The 27163-nt window shown below is 42.3% G+C and overlaps 1 protein-coding gene across 9 annotated transcripts in view; it reads right to left on the reverse strand.

Annotated features, from left to right (window-relative positions):
- The window catches only part of STRBP (spermatid perinuclear RNA binding protein), a 74957-nt gene that overhangs the window by 42044 nt on the left and 5750 nt on the right, over positions 1-27163 (reverse strand). For all 9 annotated transcript variants that reach the window (XM_072936709.1, XM_030286853.4, XM_030286852.4 and 6 more), the window contains exons 2-5: positions 10327-10500; positions 7949-8166; positions 7046-7211; positions 5160-5304 (exon numbers count right to left, since the gene is read on the reverse strand). In XM_072936709.1, the coding sequence (XP_072792810.1) occupies positions 5160-5304; positions 7046-7211; positions 7949-8166; positions 10327-10329 (532 nt within the window). In that variant the 5' untranslated portion in view covers positions 10330-10500. The remainder of the gene's footprint in view (positions 1-5159; positions 5305-7045; positions 7212-7948; positions 8167-10326; positions 10501-27163) is intronic.

Here is a 27163-nt window from a genome sequence, read left to right on the forward strand (position 1 = left end):
TAATTTAAACAAGCCATTAAAGATAGTAAATGTGCACATGTGCAACAGAAGCAAAGGCATTCACTCCTTGTAAAATAATAGTAATAATAAAGATGGCCACTGCTACAGACAATCTGGGATCTTATTAAAAATGTAGAACACATTTCAGGGCAGAAAATAGCTCTATAGCACTTTTCCTTTTTTTTTTTTTTTTTTTCTGTTGGGATGTATTGGGCTTTTTTTTCCTCTTCTTCTTTGTGACTTTTATTCCACAAAGGTGGCACAGAATTTCAAAGCTTCTTTGGACAAGAGGAAGATATTCTCAGGGGGTAATAAAAAAATGTAATAGGTAGAAAGTTAAATTACATCCATGCAATTGTTGAGAATTCCAAAGAAAAACATTGAATATATTTGAAATATTACTGCATGAACAGTACTAGCCAGTATAATTCAGTGAAAGAAATATACAGGAAATGCTAGTACAATACTTAATTTGATTAGTCTTTCATATAACCAGAGCATATGAAAGAGTGGCTTTGGTAACTTCCAGGTCATTAATGTACTTGAGAGGAAGTGCCCTTGTGTAAAAGCTTCCCAACAGCAACTGAAACCAACAGATGAAATTCAAAGATGAATTTGAGAGACAAGACACTGATATTTTCTGTCCAGGTTTACACTTTCTTTGCCTTCCCCCCCTTTATCAACTAACTTGTAACAAACTGCTTTTAGCAGCCGCATCCAATTCTACATTAAGGGGAATTCTCTATCAGTCCTTTCTTCCATATTTCTTTTACTTTAATCCAAAGGAGTTTGTATCATCCAGATTCTCTGGAACCTCTATATAAATGACAGTTTCTACATTTCTGTGAAATCATATTACAAGATACTAGTTTTAGCTGATGTTGACAACAGGAATAACAAAATTAATCTATGGCTTAACTAAAACCTTGAATATGGCATTTTCCCTATGAATATATAGTTACTCTTGACTTAAAAATAAGTAATGTGAAAATACACTCTTTTCCTTATTCATAATGGTTAATTCTCAGGTCTTCAGAGACCTTTGCAGAGATGAATGAAATACTGAATCCTGAAACTGAAAACTCTGCTAAATGAGCAAAATCCAGCAAAACATCTAAAATACCAGGACAAGTTATGAGGAAAAAGTACCATCAGTTTGTTAGTGCTATGTCCAAGGACATTTTCTTGGGTTCCATTGAATGGGATTGGCTACATAAGCAATTGCATCTTTAATGTTAAGGCTGCCTCTCCTAAGACATTTCCTGGGAAGGTTACTCTGGTAAAAGCACTTGATGTTATGATGAATAAAAGAGCCCAAAGCAAAAAAAATCCACCAGTGTAAAACTGAACAGAACCAGTATCTTGTCTGACAGGTGATGGTTGCAGTCAACAGTTGCTGACTCAAGTGCTATAAGCTTATTTTCTAACCCCTGTGAACTTCACAGCAGATATTTGCATTGTTTGTTATTGCCCTCATCAACAGCATTCCAGGATTGGGATTAATCACTCCTCTTGTCTGCTTTGCAAATCAGTGTCCAAACGAAAGCTGCAAACTCTCAAAACTCTGACTTTCTTTGAGCACAAAAAGTCACTTTGGAACACAAGATTTGCTTTTAAATTTCTTTTACAGTTTTGTTGTTTTCAGGAGTGACATTTGTGGCACAGGATTACTCAACATCCATCTGGGTAGTTCTCTGAAAAAGCTTCACTGCAGACAATATAAACATCTGCTTAAAGCTCAAGTATTGTATCAAACAAGTACTGTCAATGCATGATCAGAATCTTATTTTAAAATGTTAGAAATGGTAAAGGTGACTGACTGCAAAATCATTATTTTTTTGCAATGAACTGGTGCTCAGTGTTGTATGAAGTTTTGCTAAAGAGTGCTGCAGCCATTGATAAAGTAAATTAATTTTTCTCTTAAACCACAAACTAAACAGAATACATGTCACCTGTCATTCAGGTGAACCAAAAACATCCTAAAATGTGTTTCAGCAATTTAGAATCATACATTTTCTTACAGGATTAAGACCATTTTCCAAGGCCTAATTTACAAATATCTTGGAGAATTTTGCCAATTTCTTGTTCAGCCCCAGTGTCCTGATGTTGCAGTCTGCCAACTTTGGGGTGCAAGATTCTATTAAACAGAAAGATGAAGAGAACAGGCAGTGAAGAGGGCGAGCGGCTTGCAGCGGGCTCCCTTCAGACCCCCTCGGGAGAATGGCATGTTTCTTCATGCTCTGCCAGTCAGGAAAGTGAGACCAAATCAAAATTTTCAAACGAGATTGCAAAGCTTTCCTTTTTTCCTTGTAGTTTTAACAAGGGCAGTGATCCAAGGAGTTTAGTAAAGAGAATTCTAAAGCCCTGACATTAGCTCACACTATGCAACGCAGAACCAATCCCTCAGGAATTCTCTCCCCGCTGCTGTAGCATTCTCTTCACACAGGAGCTGCCAACTCCATTCATTTGAGCTGTATGAGGAGCCTTTTCTTCTCCAGAGAGGGGAGGGCAGTCTGGGGCTTGCTGCCCCTTCAGAGAGAGGCACTTGTCCCCTTGGGAGCATCACTGGCCATGTCCTGCTCCAGGAGCAACAGGAGTTCAGCCCCACTTTGGTGAACCAGCTTGTTTTATTACATCATTTGTTGTTACTGTATGCTCAGTGACAACAACTGGTTTTCAGGATACAAGGTTCTGGTCTGGAAAGCCCAATTTATATTTGATGCTGTGACTAAAAATTCAGTTTCTTAAGAAGTTTAAAAATTAAACTGATGCAAAATGCAGGCAAATTTAGGTGCTTGACTTCTCAACATGAGAAAGCAGAGCTTTATGGGTAGCTGTTTGTGAGAAACATCAAAATGCACACACACACACTGAGCCACTATTTATTTTTGCTAAGGAGCAGCAAAAACAAATAGGACAAACACCACATCTTAAACATGAACACTTTTCCAAAGAGGTGGGGACTGAAGAGAAATCCAGGAATGTTTTTCGATACATTCTGACATCAGGGCATGAAGGCACACACAGCATTCCTACAGAACAATGGGAGCACTGGTAACGAGGGCCGTTGGCCTGACCTGGGCTGTTAGAGGATAGATTAGTGCTAATCCCACTACAGAAACCTTGGTCAGTTTTCCGCAGGCTCAGGCAGTCTGGGCCTATCTTACATGGAAGATGAAAGGCAAGTTCAGCAGCACTTTGAGCTCCTTCAGTCAAAAGAATTCATGGAGCCGACTGACAGGTTTGTAAAACTGCATAGGAAGTCTATTTACATTTAGTTGACACTGTTCGGTAGTAGTGAAAAAATACAGCAGTACTTTGGAGATCAAGGTGTTTTCACCAGTTTTCTCCAATTATTCTCCCTATTCACTAGACATGAAACTTTTTTTTTGTCTGAATCTAAGTGATTCCAATCTAAATGATTGGAAAGATTACAAAAAAAAATGTATCCTTCCTAACTTAGTGACATCTGCATAATGCTCCATATACCTTGGAAAGGAATATGATAAATGTCTCTGTTCTTTGTGATGAATCAATGCCAAGGAACCTGGCATTTTAAAATGAGATCCATGACCCTATTCCCTGTTCTCAGCAGCTGTGCAGAATGACAGTGTATAACCACTTCAGGAGAGGTGGTAAAACCATTTTAAATTGCAAAAATATAGTAGAGACCTTTGAAAATATTTTAAGATACTGAAAAAAAAAAATAGACCACCTACATTTTAAGCATGAGAAAGCACAAAAATTCCAACCCTCCTTTAGTTTGAGATGAATTAAGAAATTCCTGGACTTTGCTGGCATTACAGCATCAATTTTTACAAGAAAATACTTGGGCAGAAGCCTTTGTGTAAAACCGTATCCCCTGGTGGGAATCTCACAAATCCTTCACCATCGGAATTCGTCCTACACTGGGCTCTCTCATGAACATGAATGAGCTGCAGCAGCTCCAGGGCTGGTCTCAGCATCTTGTGGGAAGCTGAACAACTAAAGCAATATGCAGTTTATTTTTAATGGTCTTGGAAACAGCATTGTTGCTAATTTCAGAATAAACAGCCAGTGTAATTAAGGGATCTTTGCCATTCATCTGTTCTGTAAGATTTTTCTACATTCAACTGCTGCCAAAGTGTTACATGTCACTTGGAAAGGGATCCTTCCTGCCATCGCCTCCAACAAAATGAGGAGAAACTGACCAACATTTCTCACCCCATTGGTATTCCATGTGGGAGAGGGAGGAAGCAAAGGACTTGTGGCAAGTCTAGAAATGGGAAGAGAGCGACAGGGAGTTCCCTAGCCCACACGGGCCCAGCTGCCTCAGTTGTCATGACAGAGAGTGGCCAGTTGGTCAAAGGTCTGACATCATCCAGTGGCAAAGTTTCTAGGGATAGGTTTGGGAAGCGGAAGCAGAAATTACTGAAAAGATTTTAAAAATACAACAAAGTATGGCTACATTTGCTCTTCTCTATTGCTCACAGTCTGTTTCCAGCCTCACTGGTACTACAGACACCATCCTGCAGCACGGGCACGGGACTGTGCAGGACACCGCCGAGAGGGAGAAGGAACGGAAAGGACTAAGTGACAGTTTTCTAGAACTATTTTGCTCTAAGGACATGAGGTACAATATTCAATTCAGAAGCAAAAGTGCTGTATCACAGCACCATAACTTCAATTGTCTCCCAGTTAGGAAATTCTTAAAGCCAGAAGCATACACATCATCAATCAATAAAAACTGAGGGCCAGGACGACACACTGGCGAGCTTTGCAGGAGAGGGCTTTTACATAAAGAGAAACATTTTTATGAGTTTTTCAAGAAACTGTGAACCAATCCCACTTGACTGACTTAATTTGCAAACAAGACTGTGCAGCACCAGGTGTTCAAGAATTAAATAGCAAGTCTGAAAGAAAGAAGAACTAAGATCTAATTGTATGTCAGAGTTAACACTGTAGGAATATTGCTTGAAAGGAAAACTATACATATTTACATGAAATTTAAGTGACTGCTGTCTTTTTAAGGCACAAAGAATGGAATTCATGGTGGCAATAGCCAGTCTAGTCAATACACGATGCACAATTAAAAACCTACTTGCCAATTAACCCTGTGCTGCACAGTCAGGACATTTAGCTATAACAGTCTTAAAACCAAGTTAAAACGCTCTGTGTACCTCCTTCCTTCTTCTCTGCTTCATCTCGGATGAGAGGGGATGTGAGTATCACCTTCAAAGTGAGCTTGGGCTCCTTTGTGTTATGGATAACAATAGCTGCCTCATTTACATGCTCCTCCACCAGATACTTCTCTTCTGTAAGTTTCTGAAAGTCACCAAGAAAGATTTCAAGACTCTCCCAACAGACTGAAAAAGCGAAGAACCTGTGTATGTGCCTCAGCTAATGAGAAGGCTACAGGGCATTGCAGTAACAAAGGCAGCATTGTCTCCCTCATTAAAAGCAATTTCTAACATTTCTTTGTAGCCAGTGCTGCCACTGCCTTACAGTTTGCTCCATTAACATGCACTGTATCAGAGTTCTGTGCAGTGATATCTCTGCAGGTCTTTCAGCAGCCCTTTGGGACCTCTCTCACCCTCCAGAAGCAGCACAAGGGCAGCCACAGACGGCTCAGAGGCCTCCAGCCACCCCTTCATTCTGGAGTCTGGTTCAGCACACCAGTGGTTAGGATGTCTGCTCCAACCCTTTCTCTGCTGCAATCTGCTCTGCAGCTCCTTTATTGTTGGGATGAAAATGGCTGAGCATCTGCTCACCATGGGCCTTCAAAGCAGCAAAGCAGGAGCTCCTGAGTCTCTCTGCCTCACTTGTTCCTTTTGTCCACCAATGGGCCTAAACCCTCCTTCACCTCCAGCATCAGATCCCTCTGCAGAGCTCTCCTTGTCTTCCATGCCTACAACAGTTGGAGCATTTCATGAATCAGAGTCCTCTTCCCTCATCTTTTCTGTAATCCCTCACAGTTCTTCCCCACAGAATCTTACCTGCCTGTCTCTTGAAATTATTCAGTCTTCACATATTTTAATTATGTCTATTCTTTCATTTTATCTCACTTTTTTTGAAGCACATACTAACTTTTCTTCTCATTTTCAGCCCTCCTCATTTCGTGCCTCACAACAAGGTTTATTCTTTAATACTCAGTACATCCCTATCATTTTCAAATAAGTAAAATTTACTCTTTACTACTCAAAAGATCCTTGCATTTTTAGCTATGGATAGGGCCACATCTCTAGGAACAACATTAGCCCATTAAAACAAGCCCTTTGTGTGAGAAAATGAATGGTGATAACTAACAGCTATCAAGCATGGTAGAACACAGGAAGAAAAGCAGATCAGAAGAAAAGCAGATTGAGTTTGGTTGTGGTTTGGAGAGGGCACTTGCAGTGGAACATTTGAGGACAATTCCTTGGTACCAGTGTTGGTGAATCTGGAAGCTGGACTGATTCCTCAGCCTCAGAACTCTGTCGCAGAGGTGGTATCCCTAAACAAGCTGCAACTGCTGCCCACTGGATGCCAGCATCAGAATTAAGTAGCCATAAATAAAGATAACATGAGCTCATGATTAACATGGGCCCAAATGAGTGACCACCTAAAGTGACATGTTCTCTCTCACCTTGGCAGCACAGAGGGGTTTATGTGGGAACAGCCCAAGCAAAGCAGCTGCAATGGGGAACCGCAGGTTCAGGCAAGGGACAACAACAGCGATTGAGTGACCACTTGAGCAGGAAAAATTTCTGTAGTTCAGCTCATGCTGGGTGGAGCAGAGCACCCAAACCCACCCTGGGTTAGTTGCACGCACAGAGGTCAGCTGCCCTCCCAGGGAACTGACAGCACAAACTTGAGTAGGGCAGCAACAGCAGGAAGAGGTTCAATTTTGTGAGTAAGGACTTCATGTCACCACATTAGACGTCACATGTCCCAGATGCCATCCTAGATTCAGAATATATTCCTTTACATCACTTGTCTTTCTTGTTGGAACAAATTCCAGCCTTTCCCCACATAGCCCTTGCAGTACTATCAGCCATTGTGGGAGGACTGCTGCAAATGAACTCACCTGAATTTGAGCTGGGAGATTGTCTTTAACGATACATAACAAGGTCTTTGTGGGTTTTTCTTTGCACATGAGAACCAGCTCCAGATCCATATCATCTTTGATCAGCAAGCCCTTTGCAACCAAGCCAATTCTCATAACGCCACATAACGTCCGACCACCTTGATCCCTGGAAATGAAACAATTTAGGGTAATTAAAGGGGATTTTACTCTCCAGCTACAGTTTAGGGGAACCTTTCAGAGTCACAGTAAAGAATTTTCAAAGCAACATAGGGACACTTGATTTTTGACTGCTGAGAAAAATGAATGTGACAAAAGCCAGTTTTGTAGACTAGGACTGTTTAAAAACATGGAATAAAATGCAAGAAATGCTTCTTTGAGAGGCCAGGACCAGCTCGTCTTATCCAGTTGTCTCCAAAGCATTTACCAATCACACCTGGATTATTTTTTTATAAAAAATCAGCATCCATATGGGGCTGAGTTGCCAGCTGGGGTAAACTATGGCAATAATGGAAAGTAATGGAGACTTTGGAAACTTTGTTTGCTGGATTATAAAATCTTTTGTGTATCAGAGTGCAGGAGCCCCCAAGCACATGGCTGTCAATTTGCACTGGTGTGTTCCAGGAATTGTATTTGCTTAAAACTGCTGAAAGGTTTGTCTGCTAAATGCAGCTTCACAACATCACAGTAAAATAAGCAAAGAACTATAGATCAACTGCTGCCCACACTTATTGCCATTCCCTGCACTCCCCCCATGTGTTCCCACATCAGAAAGTCCAAATATATCCCCCTCCTTCTATGAATATTCATCTGCAGCAGACCCAGGTAACACTACAACTCTTATTTGGAGGAAAGGAGTCATTGAGAGCAGCACAGGGACACTTTGTGAGCTGAGGCTTCACTCACTTGGCAGTGCCTTCTGCAGCTTCCTCCTTGGCTTCCACATCACCCTCACACTTTGCAGACTTGTTCTTTTCATCCATCCAGTCAGAGACATGCTTAAGGGCACATTCTACTGTTGAGACCATGTTCTGGACAGCTTCAAGCTCCTCTGGAGATGGATAAATGGTTGAATGTTTCACCATTACGTGGCGGTCATCGTTAGCAAAAGATCGGATTGATCTCTGTTGCAGAGTGGGAAACAGGAAGAAAAGAGAACGAAGTTATGAGTGTATTGACAGGACATTGCCTGAATGGGAATCCTGCCTGGCAGGGAGGGTGCAGACCAGCCATAGCATGTGGAAAGGAGGGTGGGCAAGGAGACATGATTCCTGTTTTGTAAAAGACATTGATGCTCTCCAAATACAATTTTGCATATTCTGGAAGTGCTGAGTGCAGCCACCTCTCCTCTGTTTATGCCGGGGACCAGAGCAGCACACCTTGGAACAGGCAGTGAAAGAGCCAGTCCCTCACAGGTTTGCTGCTGCTGCAGATGAAGTCACAGGCAGTACAGAACTGTGAGAGGCTCAGCCACTGCACAGGGATTTGCAAAGGCATGAGTGAAGATGAGAATAAAGATAAACGGTAAGACTGAAATTTCTTTTTAAAAAACATTCAAATGAATAGGAAGATATTTGAGTGCTAATTAAAAAAGCCTACAGTGAATCTCAGAGTCCTGAGTGATTCTGCTGACAGAGGTAAACTTCACTAGTTGGGAAACCTGTGCTAGGAGGTTTTGGGTTTGCTGCAGACTATTCAGGTGAGACTTTTTTGATCTAAGCAGCGCCCAGACCAGCTGTGATCACAGCACAGACCTGTGGCAAGGGCAGCAATAAGTCTTGATCTCTACAGACACATCAGTCACTGCTGAAAGTCTCCCAGAACAGAATCACCAACCAAACCCCTCTGTTCCTCCTAGACGTTAAGCACCTTAATTAGGTGTCATTGTCACCCCTACTTCATGGGTTTGTAGCTGTACCCACTCCTAAAGACACAAAGGGCCTTTGAACAACCTCACAGGCCTCTAGGCTGGATCCTTATTAAGGAACTGTCCATGATTTCCTGGTTTATTGCACTCCCTGTGTCTCTTCCATTGAAGGTCATGGCATCATTCCCATCCTAATTTTTGTGTTTCTACCCAGATGGATAATTTGGGCAGTAACAATTCATCTGTCAGGGGCTGGTTTTACCCCTGCAGTTTGATAGGCTGCAGAGTGCTTTCAGGAGGTCCCTCTTGTGGTTATCCACAAAATGGATACAGCCAGACTGCAGGAAAACGCCAAGCTGCATTTACCAACTCACTCACCATCTTCTACCTCAGAAATGCCAGTTACAGCAGTGGAACAGAAACAAACTGGTAATTCCTAATTATGAGACACGTTTTCTTTCCTAATGAAGAAGGGCTGACAAGATCAACTCCTCATTACAATTCAGGCCGAAAAGAATGACAGAGTGGGACACTATTTTAAATATATTAACAACTCTGCTTTGCAAAGTGTTCTTTCTCCCTTTCCCTCTGTAACTGGTAAAAGTCTTTGTTTAGGTGTTTTGTTTAAATACAAATATAAACACACAGCCTAAATGCAGCAACCAGCCACACAAATGTTAGCAACTGTATTTAAAATTTATTTCATTTATTCTCATTTCCATTCTCTCAGTAATAACTTTAGAGGACTTAAAAATATATGAATATGTTTAAACTGCTCTCCACTCATATTGTTCAGCAACTGAGTAGGTTTACTGTCTTTTTATGAACACATTTCAGAATCTCACCGTCACAATACTTCATACTTGCACATTTTTACAAATCCCACATCTCAGGCACTTCTATTTGCAGCCAAACCCAGGCAAATGAGGAGTGACTCCTCATTTAAACCATACACACCAGGCATATGTGGTACACACATGTCATCTACACTGCCACAAAGTGTGCACAGAGGCACCTTCAGTTACACACACACACACGGATGTGAATAATCAAAACTTGCTTTTGTTAGGTAGAGGTGGAAGGGGAATGTGAGTATTTGGTAATGAAATCTGCAAGTTCAAGGTCACTAATGCTGTTTGCTACAGCCTGCTAATGCCAGTTTTATTAGAAAACCTTATGAGCATCCCCTTCGTTCCTATTTAATAATTCATGTACTGCAGGCTCACAAGAACACTCTTTGGCTTTAAGAGGCTGACAATACATCAAACCTCACTTGCTCTGCTCAAAGCACACAGTACCATCCCTCAGTTAGTGCAAGGTCAGAAAATCCCCTCTCTCGGGTTTGATCAGGCCCCATGCAAGCCTGGCAGCAGAAAACAGTTTTAATGCACCGCTGTGAAAGACAACAAATACCTACCATGGTTTGTTAGTGTTTCAGCTCTCTCCCTCCCTTTCTCCTTTTCCCTCCTCCTTGGTGTCTTTGCTAAGCACTGTTTTGCCTGACAGAACCTCTTCATAAGCCTCTCAGTCCCGTGACAGCTCAAGAGTTCATACAGCCAAGGTGCTCTGGGAGTCACTTTCTCTAATTCACCTGCAAAAAGAGAGAAACAACTTGAAATCAGCAGGGAAGGCATGTTGATTCCAGAAGTGCTGGATAGAGCACATGAGGCAAACCACTGCTCAAATCACCCCAGCTTTCAGATGGGACAGTCACTGATCCATTTATATCTGAGCAAACAGATGTCACTGTGGAAAGCAACATTTTTGTGATGTGCCCACACACGTAACGACTTTCCCATGCCAGTTAGAGCTGATCCCAGGGAGGTTTGTCAGCCACCTGGCAATCCCAGCTTCTGGGATGAGGAAGACAGGAAATCCAACAGGCAACCATGCTCCATGTGAAACCAGCTCACAAAGTCCGTTTTTGTGTTGCATGCACGTTAGGAATCAAACACACTACATTCAAATATCAGAAGGCAATTCTCTGTGGAAATCCTCAGTGCAGCCATCAATCCTGTGTCAGATGCTGCACAAGAACCAAGGCCTCAGGTTGCAATAACTGCAAGTTGTTATTTAAAGGCAGACAAGTACATTCTAACAAACTGCAGATGTCAGACTTGCGAGGAGCTGAAATGACCCACACCGCCTGTGCTGCCCATGCACTCCCTTTCCCAGCACAACATTGGAAAGGATCCTTCACGAGCACGAGCACCTAAACTGGGAAACAACACCAGCACTGGCACCATAAAACTGCAAGGAAATGCTCTGTGAGAGAGAAGAGCAGAAGAACAGAGCAGGTAATGTGAGAGAGGGAATGCATAAGCTCACTGCACAGCAAGACACTCCAGTCCGGGCAGAAAACTCCTGTTTTCCTTTCTCTACACATATTGTTGCATCAGCTCTTCAGCAACATTTTGAAGCAACTGGAAACCCAGTCAGTAAATTTCTGCAGATTGACATACACACACACAATGTTTCCTTTTCTCCTGTGTGCTGAATCCCTTCTCCAGCAACACTTTGCATATTGTGTGTCAGAGAAGCCCGACATTGTTAGAAATTAAAAGCATGTTTGGCAACAGCAGAGGGATAGGTGAGATGACTTGAAAGCTGAGGAGATACTTAAACCTGTGATGTGACAGGGAATAATTAAAATGTTGCATCCCACAGAGATTTGAATGTGACAGGGGAAAAGGTAACAGCAGATCCTGCTTCCCTATTTCCCTGGTTATGAACAAATTAATCAGGTTTACAGGACCAGTAGCTTTGGCAGCAAGAGCCTGATAGTTGTTTGTAAGTCACACCACTGAACTGAGGATGTAGAATTGGGTAAAACAAAAAGCCAGACAAGAACACTATGCAGGGACCTGTGTCTTGCAGCAGCTGAAAATTGCCAAGGAAGAAACCCCAAGAGAGTTAAGTGCAGTCAAACTAAAAATACTTGGGAAAAGCAAGCTAATGAAAATGCTGACTGACCCCTCTTCTCATCAGAGAGGCTCTGTGCCCACCAAGGTGTATTAACACTACCAAACTGCCTCCCAGAAGCAATCAACAAAGTGGATGTTCTTTCTCTTAAGAGATCCTGGAAGTCAGACAGGGGCAGCTGGGAGGAAAACTAAGCAAAGATCACTGCTTTGGCAGTATTTATTTTGTGAACTAGTCATAAGCTCCTCCACACTCAACAGCCTTTCACCATCTCCAGAACCAGCCAGACTCTTTACAAGGTCGTTTTCCTTTTTAATAATATTAACTTGAGTCAGCAAATAGCAAACAAGAGAGACTTTTATGAGACACATTTCTAGATAATCTATTTCAAATTATTTCTCTCTCCAAACTGAATTACAGCTATCTTCACCTACTCTTCTTCCCTGTCACTCCCACATTTCACATTTTCAGTTTGTTAATCTTCTGTGGTAGCTGTAACTTGGCAATTCCAGGCAGAGAGAAGGGCACTGGAATGTGTTGCTGACTTCAGCATATGCCCAGTACAATGTCTCCAGACTCCAGCAACACTCCAGGACGGCCTCCCTCTCAAGACTACTGCAAGCTGTTGCTTATCAGCTCACCCAGGCCGTGGCAAGCAGATGGCCAGAGATAGGTGTCTGAGCAAGTTCTGGTGCTCACTAAGAGCTGAGCAGGCTGCTGTCCAGAGGGCAGCTCTGCAAACACTCACTCCTGGAGGCAGCCCTGCCTGTGCCAGGTGCTTCTGAGGTTCCTGGAAAATCCAAAACAGGCTGGAAATGAATATGTCACAGCCACAATGGGGAAATCTCTGCTGGGCTGATGAAGTGAAAACACCAACACCTCTCCATACTCTGCCCTAGCAGTGTACAGAGCAGTAACCTGCTTTCTTGTTTTCAAGACAAGTAAAGGTTGTTGGATGAAGATATTTATGAGCTCTTTACCTGCCCTTTTTTTCAGCAGTGCTTGGCTGAAGTCAGGGCACAGACAGATGAATTACAAAGAGACCTTTATAATAAAATTCAGAAAGCTAGAAAAAAATCCTGAAAATTGAGTTGAAGCTGATACACGATGTCTTCCAAGTCATTAACATCCTACGGATATTTCAGAAACACGCATAGAAGTGAAACCCTAATTTAGTTCAGATTTAGAGAAAACATTTTCAACAAAAGCACTAAACAGGAGGGATTTTACTATAAAAGTGCAGACACAATATACAGAATAAAGTACATTTGACAGCACGCAGAATTAAATTAAGGAAAACCAAAATCAAATCTGCTCCAACCATATGGACTAAGGCAGCATAACATAGCTCAGCACCAAATACATCAGAAACCATTATGTGAAGTGAGCAGCAATCCCATAAATCCAACAGTCTCATTCCACTACCAGATTATAGCAGGATATTTGCTTCTGCATCCTCTGGGAAGTATCAGTTGATGCTCAGGCTAAAAAGCACAATATTTAAATGTGTGACTGTCTTACCTAGGGGCAGCCACCCACACTTGCAAGGAAACTAGTACAGGAAGCTCCTCGCACCACTGAGACCTTGATGACCTTGAAAAAATCACTTCTGCTCTGCATCATGTGCCCCTAAAGTGTAAAACCAGAGTAAATAATCTCTGTCTTCAAACCAGGTCACAGTGGAGCCGTGCAGAGTCTGCAGTGTGGTTTAAAATCACTGGGGATTTGACACATTAGAAATGTTATTAAAACACCATGACAGTGTAGAAACATTTCCATTAAACATCCCATCCTTCACAGAGGAAGTTTATGCTTTGGCTCAAGACAAGCAAAAAGAATTTCAGATGAGGCTTTTGTAGTAGGAGATATTCCTGCATCTGCAGCTGCATTCCCAGGGGACAGACAGTTAAACAGCCAGGGGTGATGAATATGCTCAGCTACCTCCAAGTGCCTGTGAACAAGGAGGGGAAAAGGCAGGAGAAACAGGTACTTGCATTCCATGAAAACTGAAATACCAGAATTAGGGTGCTCTGAGCCTCTAGAAAGAAGACATGAACTGTGTCTGGCACCCCAGTATCCCCTTGCAGGAGCGCCTTGCACAAAAGTGTTACTGGTGCAACAGAGAAGAGAAAACTGGGGTCACTGGACACCAGAGCTCCAAACCCCTCACTTCAGTGAGCTGCTTTCCAGGCTCCTGGCCAGGCCAAGTAGAACACCATGAAAATTGGTTTTAAATGCTCCATCAAGAAGGCACACGCTAAAAATATTCAGCTGAAGCATTAAAAACACCCTCCACCTTCCAAATCTACCCTGACACCAGTACTTGCACAGGAGAACTGCAATTTGCAGTGTGCAGCACCCCAAGAGCAGACAGAGTTTATACTGACAGGGCAGCAAGAACAACAGAGGTTGCTAATAACAAAGCAATGAGTATCTAACACAGCCCGAGGTGTATCACACACAGTAATAGAAAATAACTGGAATTTATACCGGTTTTTGTTACCTTCAAAAGTCAGAGTGAGAGGCTTGCAACTTCAAACTGGAAGTTTATTTTAGCCTCTGCTTTGCATTCAGGAGACAGGTAATTTTTCATCACACCACACAAAGTGCTGCTGAAAATATGTTGTGTTTTTCTGCAGTATAATTTTATTGCTGGCCTTCTGCCAAGAGTCTTTCTGGCAGCATCTCCCACAGTTGGAAACTGTGTATCTGGGTCAGAAAAGACAAGCCGCTTTTCAGAACAGCTCAATACATTTGGCAGAGATGCTGATATTGTAATTGAACTCTTTCAGCAACTCTCTTTATGATGTACCCAGACACCAAACAAAACAAGATCTGCAGTGTTGATTAATGTCAAAATAACTGACAGAGAAATATCAAAATAGTTTTCCCTCACGTTAAAAATATCAACAGACCGGGGGGAACAGATAAGAAATACAATTCATAAGGATTCAGAGAGGAGCACAGGGCAGAGAAATCTGCAAAATATGATTGACCTGTGCCTTGTGCAGATATTCACTACTTAAAATCCCAGCTCCTTGTATGGAACTTCCCCTTCCCCACACAAAGAGAAATCCTGGCCACCCAGAGCCCCAGCAGCATTGTGGACAGCAGTGCCCTGTAACACTGGGACACATATTTAACAAGGTTCAGACTGCTTCCAACAGTATGCTCAGCATCCAATTTCACCTGGAGACAGTGTATCCATAGGAGTTTTATTATTTTCCATGTGATGCATTTCCTGACAAAGTTGCATCTGGGATAACCTTTAGAAGGCTGGAATTTTCCATCCAAATGAATAATTACAAAGCAACACTATAGTTAGAAGCTGAAAAGGTACTACCTCTGGCAAAGTCTTACACTTCACACAACAAATACTGGAGTCTGGGATTACTCCTGCCTGTTCAGTTCTCATAATATTTCAGTCAAAGGCTCCTGTGTTCAGAGAGCTCTTGGGAGCAGGCAGCCCCCACACCCAGCTCTAAGTGCCAAAGACAAGGTAGGTACAAACTTGATAACCAGATCTGGAGCCACAGCACATGTAACCATCAGAACAGAGAAATCAAAGTCACCTTCCAGGCTCCAGAGCCCTGACAAGGCTCACGGTGCAAGGAGCACAGCTGCCCACTTGTCAGCGAGCAGGAAGCTGCTGGAGAGCTCCTGGAGAGAATCCATCTGTGCCAAGGCAGGACCCTCGAGTCAGAGATGCAACTGAAAATCAGTGAACACATGGAGTCCCCTCTACTGTGGAGTAAGGAATGAAAAAAGAGCCAAAAGAAATCACACTGGTACAGTAATTAAAGAAGTTGAAGAATCAAAGGTAAGCAATTGCTTAATCTAAATTAATGCATTAAAGTAAAGGAAACAGGGATATGTGGAGCGTAGCTCATATTTTTAGCTCCTGGAAAGAAGGTGAAAAGATGGTCTAAGGGGAAATCATTACCAGCCTAACAGGAAGGTTAAAAAAGGAACAACAGAGGCACTATGTGAGCACACATGCAATCATTTGAGGGAAAAAATGCTCTATTTCAGATAGAATCACTCCATCCAGTCTCAGAAAGGAATAGACATTAGTAGAAATAACTGCAGTTATTGAATTGTAATGTATAAGAAAGATAAGAGTTTTGGAAAGAATATAAATCCTCCTGGGATTGAACCTGCTACAGGCTCCTGAGGACAGGAAGGTATTCACCACACTCACCAGGTGGTCTTCAAAGCAGCACACCAGCTGCAGACCTCAAGGTATTTTTTACATCTCCCTCTAGATTTTTATCTGGATTTACATTCCCTGAAACCTGCACACCCCCAGCAGAGCCAGGGCTACAGAGGGTCTCTAATGAAATAATTTTGAAATTGCCTTCACCTCCTGGTATGGGTATCAAGATGCAAGACTGACTAGAGACAGACCAAGTGCAAAATGTTTTAAAAAGTGGCTGCTGACACTTAAATAACAAATTGACACATGAACAGTTTAATGTTTTTCCTGTTCAAATAGTAAGAAATATGCAAAACTGAGCACTACAGAAGATAAAATATCTTAAAGGGTGCATTTCTTGGCAGGTGTCTTTAAAAAGTTACAGATTATATAGTACATAAATAATGAATAGCAAAGTATTCATTTGAGACAAGGCAGAAACCACCAATGGATTCTCAATGTCTGTGAAACACTGAACTGATTTGTGACTTGAGACACCCTAATGTTGCATTCCTGCTTTCCTGGCTAAACTGGTCAAAGGAAACATGAAGGTACTTTGCAGTCATAATGTGACATCCACACTCAAATCATCTGAAATTCTTAACTCAGACTGCATTCATTTACAGTTGAAAAATTAACTAAATTAATAACAGGATTACATTACACTGAAATGACACTCACCATCTGCAATGTCATTTTCCCAGAGGCAGAGCTGGTTTAAGCAAAATTCTGGATCTATGCCTGAAATGACATCACATTCTCCAAAAGAGAATCACAGTTCTACCTCCTCCACCCATTTTGTGCCATGCTGGGTCCTCACCATGCCAGCCCTGTCCTGCATCACACCCAGCACTGAAGCCTTGCACATCTCCAGACTCCCAGAGACTCCCCATGCCCCTGGATTTGTGAGCACTGCCTTTACCTGCACGGCTTTCGCTGGTCCAGAAAGCACTACAGGAAACAGCCACGATGCTGAGGAGATTCAGAACAGGGACATTCCTTCCCCAGCACCCTTCAGCTCCACCAAAATAGCTGCAGTGCCCCAGTTTCTTTGCTGCTGTGATTCATATCCCATAGAATATGGGATTCTGCAGGTGGACCCGAGCTGCAGCCCAGCAACTCAGCCAGGATGGGGGAACTGCTGCCAAGGAGGCAAAGGCACACTCATGGAAAGGGCTGGAAAGCATGGCATTCCCTCTGTGTTGGCAATAAATAAAGTACAATTTCAACAAAAAGAAGGAGGCTGGAGCTCAAACTGCCCTACAGCAACACTGGATCTGCTTGTATTGGTGGTTTGCACTTCTCATCAGTTCCATGAGGCAACAGCCAAATACTTTGGCTCTACTGTGTGTCCCCTGCTCTGCAGCCCAAGCTAATGCATATCCTGGGAATTAGTAAGAGGAAAGAGAAGAGCAACATGAATTCTAAAGCTCTGGTTATACACAAAGCAAATTTAGTAATTCTTACAAAAACACAATACAAATATGTGTTGGAGAGTTGGAGAGTCATGTTTTCCCAGTGTTTATATGTAGTGTCAAAGCATTAAGAATATTTTAAGAATAAATGCTCTCCTTCTGACTAAAATTTCAGCACCCTCAGCGGTGCAGTTTAAGGAAGTTTCTCCCCAGAATTTCTTCCCTGATGTCAATTATACAGACCCTGTGTTTGCAGTGTTGCAAACCCCCTTGGTTACTGTGCCTGGCTGCCTTTCAGCCAGTTTAAACATTCATGACTCTACCCTGAAATGTATTTTCTAGTATGTCAGTCTTGCTGCCTCAGTGACTTTTTTTTTTTTTTTAATTAAAGAGAGAAGATTTAAAAGGATTTGGATGGAAGATCACTAGACTCTCTGAGTATTGTGTAAAAAGCTCTTGTGCTCCCAGCCCAGTGCACATTCTCCATGACTTTCCCCATGTTTTAGTTCCACTCTGACTCCTGAACAAGTTCAGGTTAATTTTTTACTTCCTGACTAATTGGCTGTTTTGTCAAAGAACACATTGCCAAAGTTTCTGGGTCAGTAAAAGCTTAAGGTTTTAAGTGTTTTCTCTTGCCCATCCAACCACGTTATTTTAAGTTTGATTCAATGTCAGAACATGCAATGCCACAGAAAGGTCTGAAACAAAATTTGTAACTAAAATCTTGGGCTGTTTAGGGAACAAAACTGGCCCTTTTGAAGCCCTTCAGAACCCAGCACCCGTTCAACCAAGAGCACTGTGTTTGTCTTCGGGGAAGGGTACCCTGGCTGCCGTCCATTTTCAGCCTCAGAACACAATTATTTTGCTTCAAATGAATTATAACCTTACCAAAAGATTTGATTTAGGTTACTTAGGCATGAAAGCTACCAACAATATCCGTCAAAGTAAAACACCACACCAGCCTGAGATGGCAGAGAAAGAAGTGTCATTTGTGACCCAAGTCCACCATTTGCCTTGGACAAGATCTTGTAGTAAGAAGTCCCAGCTTGTCTAAGAGAAAGAAAAAGAGCTATAAACATATTTAGAGATGTACAGAATTAGTAAATAAAAACAAAAGTCCTATTTCCCTGGAAAAATATTTTAGATGGGCTCAATCCAGCACCCTCTTGCCTCAGCAGATCTCCACTGCACGCATGTGCTGTCAAATCTGCCAACTTCACTTGCAAAACTCATCTGTTATTCCTCTCTCCAGTTCACACAGCACAGTACAGCCATGGAAATGAAAAAAAAAGATGACTTTAGCAGGGACCATCACTGGTGGAAATGCTCAGTTTGTAGACCACAAGCTAGATTACAAAATTAATTTCTCAGCCTAAGTTCTATATATTAGTCTTATCCTTAAGAACATCCTCAGATGAGTCATGAATTCCACGGCCTTTTTTTGTTTGCTTATTTTTAATAGGTCATTGAAATTAAAAAAAAAAAAGTTAAATTAGCTGTCTGTAATACTGTATTCTGCAGTATCTTTGGAGAACAGAACTGTGCTAATTGATCTCAAACTTGAGAAGCTACAGTTAATCTTTTTTTATCTTTTGAATTTCAAATAAAATCTGGGGGGAGAAAAAGGAGCTCTCAGGATAAATGCACCAGTCCCAGGTGGATGGTGTTTTTAAAGCACAGACACAACTTTGCTGGTTTGGCCTCTTCCTTTACATTTCCTACAGGGCTATGAATTAGTTTAATTTCTCTTTATAGATAGTGATGTCATCTCCATTGTGCCACTCACAAGAGCACCAAAGACACTTCCAGATCTTCATTTGCTAAAGAAACTTTCTCACCCTTTGCATTCTCCACCAGACATCACACCCCGTCCTCCCACCAGCATAAGGCACCCCGTCTCTGAACAGCAAAACGGGAGCAACATCTTGGGAGGCACCACACTTGCCAGGAGCCCCAGGAAGCCCCTGGGGCAGGTCAGTGTCCCCCCAGCCAGGCTGCCACACACCCGGGGGTGTGGCGGAGCTGCTGCAGCTCCTGGAGTAGGGCAGGAGCAAACAGCCTGGCCAATCAATACCAGCATTCCAAGTACTCTCAGCCTTGCAGGGACATCAGCTCCCAACAACAGAACTCTCTCTCCCCAGAGCTCCTTTCATACACTAGAGCTGCTAAAAGTAATACTCGGAATTACTGTCCAGGGAAAGACTAGAGAAAAACAATCAAAGTTAGTTTATTTTGGGCCATTAGCTGCAATTTGTGTCTGGCCACTTCAGTTCCCCCAATAACAGGAAGCCTGCTGTGCCTAAATGCAACACTGATGGGGTTTATTTTATCTCTCAAAAGGAGTTGCACTTGGGAAGCCACAACCTGACAGGGTAGGAGAGCACACAGTTCCGGATGCAGAGGCAGGATCAAAACCAGGATTAAAAACCAGCTGCCACAGACTGAGGGTGTTATCCTCAGGTGGGCAGAGAGATAGAAACCCTTTCATCCCTCAGTCCAGATTAGAGTGCAAATGTTTTTATTGCCTGCTTAGCCACCTGTGGAAATCTGTGTCCATGTCAACACCATCATTATATTGGACTCTGCTTTTGTCATCACAACAAACCTGCCTGGTTTTCAGTCCAAAACTGTACTTTTAGTGATATAAGAATGTCAGATTATAATGCCATCAATCTATGTTATTCCACAGTTAAACAGAATTCATCTCTATAACCTGATGCTTCTGTGTTAGTGAAAAAAAAAATCCTTTTTTTTTTTTTTAAAAAAAAAGTACATAAATACTTTATGCACTGAAAGGGCACTTGGTTCTGCTGGTTTATGAGTTCTTCACTTTGTATAGCTCCTCTGTTGTGGAAACAAAAGTCCTTGTTTTGGGCTTTCTCAGTGATATTTGCAAACTCCTACTCTTGCTGTAACAGGGTGTTCAGAAACAGCTCTTACTGGCCTGGGAAAGTTAGGTCATTTTTTTTAAACTTCAGAAATACATTGAAGAAAAGAGTAACAAGGTAAGAGAACATTCTTGAAAAGGCTTGTTGCTTGTTTTGAAAGAAACAACTAGTAATTAAACCTAGCTAACACCTTTTCACTGAGCATTTTGCTCCGAAGTATTTATAATGCACACTCTGCAGGACCAGGAACAGAACAGCAAAACCACCAGTGCAACACTGTCAACATAAGGAAAGGCTGTACCTGAAACTCAGTGGACAAATATTACCAGGCAGTTTCATGCTTTATCAACACAAAATCCAGAAGTTAAATTTAGAAACATGATTTCTGCAGACACTCAGATGTTTCTGTTCTAAATTTTCTAGAAATTGCAAATTGGAACTTGGCAGACTTTAAAGTTACCCAGCACATGTCTTGTGCAATCCAAGTTACGGTCAGTCCTATTACTCCGTGAAACTTAGGAAAAGAAAATCATGCCTTTCACCACATGGTTTCAGACAAATGACAGAGACATTCAAGTTATCTCTCTGCTAAGAATGAAACTTAAGTACTGTTTTTTCCTCTTGGAATATTGCCATGAAAGTTAAAAGCTAACAGAGGAACCCGCGTTCTCCCCACTGAAGAGTAAGCAGAGTTTGGTGAATAACACCCCTTACAGAACTGCAGTCCAAGTGGTTGTGGCCATTTCTTCCCATTTACCATGGGGACAATATACTGCATTTCTAGACTGATCTCATTCCTAAATTCTGCAAGGAGATAGCAAAGCATGCAGGTGTCACCAAGGTGCTTTGTGGAGCTGGCAAACCCTGCAAAGTTTCTGCGGCCACTCAAGAGATAAAGTGTGTTTTTCAACACCACGAAGAGTATTGAATGAAACAACTCGGAGGTAGCAAACCAAAGACATCTTGGAAATTACTTCTCTGTCTCCCAGTAACCACAGTACTGCCCACCCTCCTCTTGCTAACATGGGGGAGATGTCAAGCTCTGTGCTGGACTTTAATGGAGACTGAAAAAACATTACTCAGTTTTTTCTATTTTGATTGCAGTTAGCAAGTTTCATGGTACTTTTATTAGCAAAAAAGCAAAAATCAGACCTTAGATACACAAGAATTTCACAACTCTTCAAACATCACTTCTCTAATTGCTGTGATAGATGTAAATATTGTGTTGTTTGCATGGGGGAAAGACCCCACTGCCCAAAAATTCAAGTGACTTGCCCAGGGCCACAGTAACTCAGTGGTAGCATTGGAACAGTGCAAGTTTTTCATTTACTGCACACACCAAGCATGGAGCATCCTCTCCCCCTTTCCAGCTTTCCACCTCCTTAGGCTTCATTAGTTTAATTTGAACAGCCACTGCATTCCTGGCTGCTTTTGTTATTCAATCTCTCTTGCAGGATCATGGGTTCCTCACAGGTCATGTTGGCAAACTGTCCCAGGAAACAATTACCTGCCCATTCATGGGAGTCAAATTAGCAATTCAATATCTGAATATGGTATGATTAAACTCAGGAACCTAATTCACAGTGTGTCCTACTTTCAGGCATCAAATTTTTTGAGCACTGTGCTCTTTTGAAAGTCAAACTGATGACGACTCAGGAACCTTGTGTCTTTTTCAAAAGAGGCCAGTGGAGCCCCTCTTTTGTCAGGTAGCAGGACACACACAGTCTGTTCTCAGGAAGAACAGAAGCCAAAAAACAAGAACACTTCAGAATGTTATCGAGGGACCTGAGCCATTGTGCAAGAGAAGGGGAAGCTTTGCAGGCAGCTCCTCAGCACCGAGCACTCTGCACACCACATTCTGGCACATCGTTGGCTTTGAAGAAAAAACCCAAAGGCTCTCTTTGCCACTTGGTTTTTCTAAAGATCCAACCGACCTAGGAGCAGCCTGTAGAACAGAAGGGAGCTTCTTCTCTCTCTTTCTTAAAAAAACAACAAAATAACCAGTCAAAACCCAGCTTTCACATTAGATACTGAGTGACCATCTAAAACACCCCGAATTAGATGTAAAGGATGGAGAGGGTCTGAGAGCATCTCTCTTACAAACCAGAAGTACCATTGGGAACTCCCAGATGACCAGGAGTGCATGGCTTCCCCTGCCTGCACCCAAACCACACTCCTCAAACAAGATCCCTTTGGACTGCTCTACATTGAGCTCCAGCCATCCAACAGCAGTTTATAACTCCTGCAAGTTCTTTCGGGAAGGCTACTTTGATCTTTTCGGGAGATATTTCAAACTTTGTTAGAATATTGTCAGCTACATCGATCATCTACTCCAACTGTAACAAGAGGAGCACAAATAATGAAAGCAGAGCAAGGGAAAGAAAGGAGAGGGAAAGTACAGTAAACCCTGAACTCCTCAGCTCTCTGCCAAAATTCAGTCTTCTATAGACTGTGCATGAGACTTGCTACTGTGCTGTGTGATGAGGGCAAAGAGAACTCATTGAGACAAGGTGCACCTGCTAAAACTGGCACTAAAACCAGGCAGCTACTGCAAATCAGTGGTGCCCAGCACCAACAGAAAGCAAGTCTTTGTTCTTCTGGCACAAGAGGACTCCTTTACTGTGAGTACCACATACAGATCAAACATTTATAAGCAACAGAAAAGCTAGCCAAGGGAGTTGTATTAAAATAAAGGTTGCAGATCGCAGTGTGAAGAAACGGGGAATGTACCAGTGAGTCCCACGCCCAGCCAAGCTCTCCCCGAGCAGTCCTTCCTCTGAAGGAGAGCTGCAAGGAGACAGCCTGAGCCAACAGTTTCTACAGCAACTGCAGAAGCACCAGTTCAATGATATTCAAACCCTGCAGTAACTGCAGAAGCATCCGTAAATGGATACTCTAGAAGAAATATTTGAGAGTTTCCCCTGGACTCCCTCTGCCTCCCTGGGCAATCCATTGATCCCAATCAGCTCAGTTCAACTCCAGAGTTCCCATTTCTCTGCAAATGCTTCTGAATCCTCTTTACTCTTAATATCCTTTCAGCATACTTGCTCCCCTTCAAAACTTTATGGAACAGCCACCAGAGAAAGTTTTGTAGACACAGTGCTGGTGCAACAAAGGAGCAGTGTCCTCATCCTGGAAGGGAGAGACCAATGCACCCATGTGTGATGCCGCTGCAACTCCTCACGGAGGGTGGAATGCTGTTATGACAGTGGCACTGGGCTGCTGCTGCACCACTAAAAGCACACTTGGAAGCATCTCAAGGGGAACTAAAACAGAGGCCAGTTACCACCCAACTGCACAGAAAGAGCAGATCCATTTGTAACGTGGCTATTTTAGCACTAATGCAGAAGCCATATTAAGGAACACAAAATATTTCACCTATACACTTGGTAAGTTCTCACCTAAAAATTGTCATTTACTGAAGGATGTTTGGGGCAGGACGTCTCTTATTTTCCTTTGAAGAATCTGCTGTAATAAATCACAGCACCTCAACAGTCAGAGCTTCATCAGTTCCATATTGCAGGAGTTTTTCCATAAGTCTGCAGTGCTTCTTTGGATCACACTGAAACTTGGCATGAAGCTGAGGCTCCTGACCCGCAGCAAAAAGTTAAACAAAATTGCTCGTTTGTTTTTAAAAGGGTCAGGAGGTTTCCAGTTTCAGGCTCCTCAGTGTTTGGGGTGGAAGGGAACAGTATCTACAGTCACAACGCAGGGACATTCAGTATTCAACCCCTCTGCAAAGGATGGGATTGATCAGAGACCTGGCAAAGATGCACTTTGTAAGCTTCTCTCTTCTTTTAGTTTACTACATAAGGCCACATCCTCAAAACCAGGTTTTTGGTCAAGAGATCACTACTTTTATAGTACTGACTCCCAACTATCTGCTTTAAAAAATATCCTTTATCTCCTGAGCTAACAAAAGGAAAGTTACTGAATTCCCCCAAAAGATAAAGCAGCCCATATGAATATATTCAGTGTAAAAGACAATCTCATTCCCACACTAACGGTAGGAGAAAAGAAACATGAAAGCAAAAATATTTTGGTTTTATCTCCATGCCTTTTATCATGACTTATCCAAATAGCACCACCACTATTGTGTCTGTGACAGTTGTTATTTCTAAAATATGAAGAACTATGAAATCTTAAGTGGAAAAGCATCTTATAAGTTGCTAAAGTGTAAGCATGCAAAGATGACTTCTAGATCAAATATATTCCTTGGCAGGCCAATTTTGAAGGAATAAAGGCTGCCATCCAGACAACCATCCTTTAACACAAATTAAAATTTTAAAATTATTTATTTAGCAACTGTGAACAGTGTCAGGTTCCACAAAAATTGCTAAGACTGAAAATTCAACCAAATTTTTTAAATTGTTGAAAAACCCCCCATTACAGGAGGTTCTTATGTGCCTTCAAGGTGGGAGTCATGATTCTTTTCTCTTACACAAATTTAGACAACTGTGTTCTCTCTTCAGCCTTCTGGCCATCTGTAGAGATGAGGAGGTGTGTACAGATGTGGGCTCAGAGCAGAACAAGCTACTTCTCTGAGCTCATATTTTTGGCAGTCACCAATTTCACCCTCACCCACCAGAAGCAAAGAAGTTATCAGTTTTGCCTCCCTGCCCTTTTCCCAGTATTTGCCTTTCTTCCTGGCTTTTCTAGAACACTTGTCACCATATTACCAGAGTACATTTATTACTGGTTTTAAAATAACAGTTTTTGTGAGACAGGAAAACATTTCAGATCTTTATAGGGGGAACTTCAGACATGAAGAAATGAAATTGTGTGGTAAGTCAGCAGCAGCACCTGAAAAGGGGCCAAGTGCTGCCCTAATCAATACTTACAGGTTAATTGCCAGACATTCTTCACTGGAACACAGTGTTGCTCAGTGCCTGCTGTTGAAGAGTTTTACCCATTTCCACTTTTGGAAGCAGTGCTCCCAGTTCTCCTACGCCCCATCCCCGCGTACCACACGCAGCAGTTCAGCCCCAGTGATGCTCTTTAAGGTCACCCAAATGGCACAGCTGAGCACTTTAAAGGAACAGATTAAGTCGCTGCATGATTGAAGACTTGGAGAGCAGGACTGGGTAACCAAAGAAGCCCTAATCTATTTGCCAAGTCCAATTACCTAGCCATCAAATCAAGAGATCATGGAGCATTAGGACACGGAATAACTGCTCACCAAACAGTTTTAGCTCTCTGAAAAGATGACAGTCACTGAGAGCCTATGAAATGGAAAAGGCATCCTTCAAAGCAGAGGTGGAGAGAAATCAGTTCTTGGACATGTTTTCCCCTTATCTTCTGTTGAGCTATACCAGCTATCAGAGTAAAGAGGAAGAGATTGGGGTTGGAAGAGCAGTCCAGTCAGAGAGTAGGAATCCAAATGTTGTGAGTCTCTGTATCTGTTTCCTTGAAATCCCACCAAGTATCCTACTTAAAGACCCATGTTTGCTATTTGTTCCATCATAGCACAGCCCTCAGCTTTCCAGTGGCTGTGTCTGCTCCCCAGTACTTCACTCCCTGGAGTCACAGGCTATACACCTACAGCTTCCCCTTCTATTCCAGAGTCTTTTTCATTAAAGCAAATCCCCCCAGATTGTCACATCAGACATGCAGCAATCAGGTAGAACAGAGAAGGAAAAACGGAGGAGCATCAGAAGGGTCACAGAGCAAACTCAGCTCCCATACCTGGAGAAAAAGAACAAGTTTCCATATGTAAAGAGCTGCCCCTTTCAGCACAGCTGTATCAAAAATAGGAATAAATTACTAATCTGTCTCCTTGTCTTCATACTGGAAAATGGCTGTCTTCAGCCAGCCCCAGCATCAGTCACACCTGTCAGAACATCACACAGCTTCCTCAGCTGGGAAAACCAGCCACGCAGGTTGGGCCAGTGCCACCACTCCCACCACGGCCAGGGAATGAACGCCACATAAATAGCTGTTATTCAGCTATTGCATATAAACAGCTGGTGCATTCAGCTTCAAAACCAATCAAACCATAGCACACGTTAGTCAGCACCTCCACATTCACTGATGTGATTTGTTTCATGGTTAACAAAAACACCTACAGCCCAATCCCATGGACCTTCCCCACACAAGGTGCCACCACTGGACCCTTGATGACCATGCTCCTACTCTGTCAGAAACACACCACCAGCTGACTGCCATGGGGCAGCTAATGCAAATGCTTTTTATTTTCTTTGTTAATACAACTTGTAATTTGTTTGTTCAATGGATCTATTCATACTTTCCTGACATGTAGTCTCCACATCATGTGTGTGGTCTAGTTGGTCAGTGTCTTGCTAAGCAGGCTGTAAAAAGACTTTGTCAATCAAACACCTTTACTCAGGTATATACCAGCCAGCAATTTTAAAACATCACCTATTTCAACAATGGCAACTCAATTCAGTGGAGTGCAGCTTGTTTCCTTGCTGAATTTTGTACAGTTTCTTCAGTGAGCAAGATACCACGTTTATGATTTCATGTTAGTTCATGTTATGAAGGGTTCATGTTCATGGAAAGGGTTAAACTGGAACCTGTGCTTTGGCTGCTACATACTAAAAGAAAAAAAGAAGGAAAAAAAAAAGCCCTGCAACAAGTGAAGAAAATTTCATGCCTCCTTCAAGATCAACCATAATTTACCACAATCCTGTTATGGGACCCATCCCCTGCAATATATAGACTAAAAAAGATGTATTAATTTCACAATCAATCAAGATGTATTAATTTCACAAGTCAGTGGAACTATGGTATTTTTTGGCAAAATCTTGCTGGAAGGAATCAGCTGCTGTGTGCCCAAAAAGCCCCTGCCACAGCCTCAGGCCTCCTCAGCCTCTC

Source organism: Taeniopygia guttata, chromosome 17 (genome assembly GCF_048771995.1).
Source record: "Taeniopygia guttata chromosome 17, bTaeGut7.mat, whole genome shotgun sequence".
In the NCBI taxonomy this organism is placed as follows: Eukaryota; Metazoa; Chordata; class Aves; order Passeriformes; family Estrildidae; genus Taeniopygia; species Taeniopygia guttata.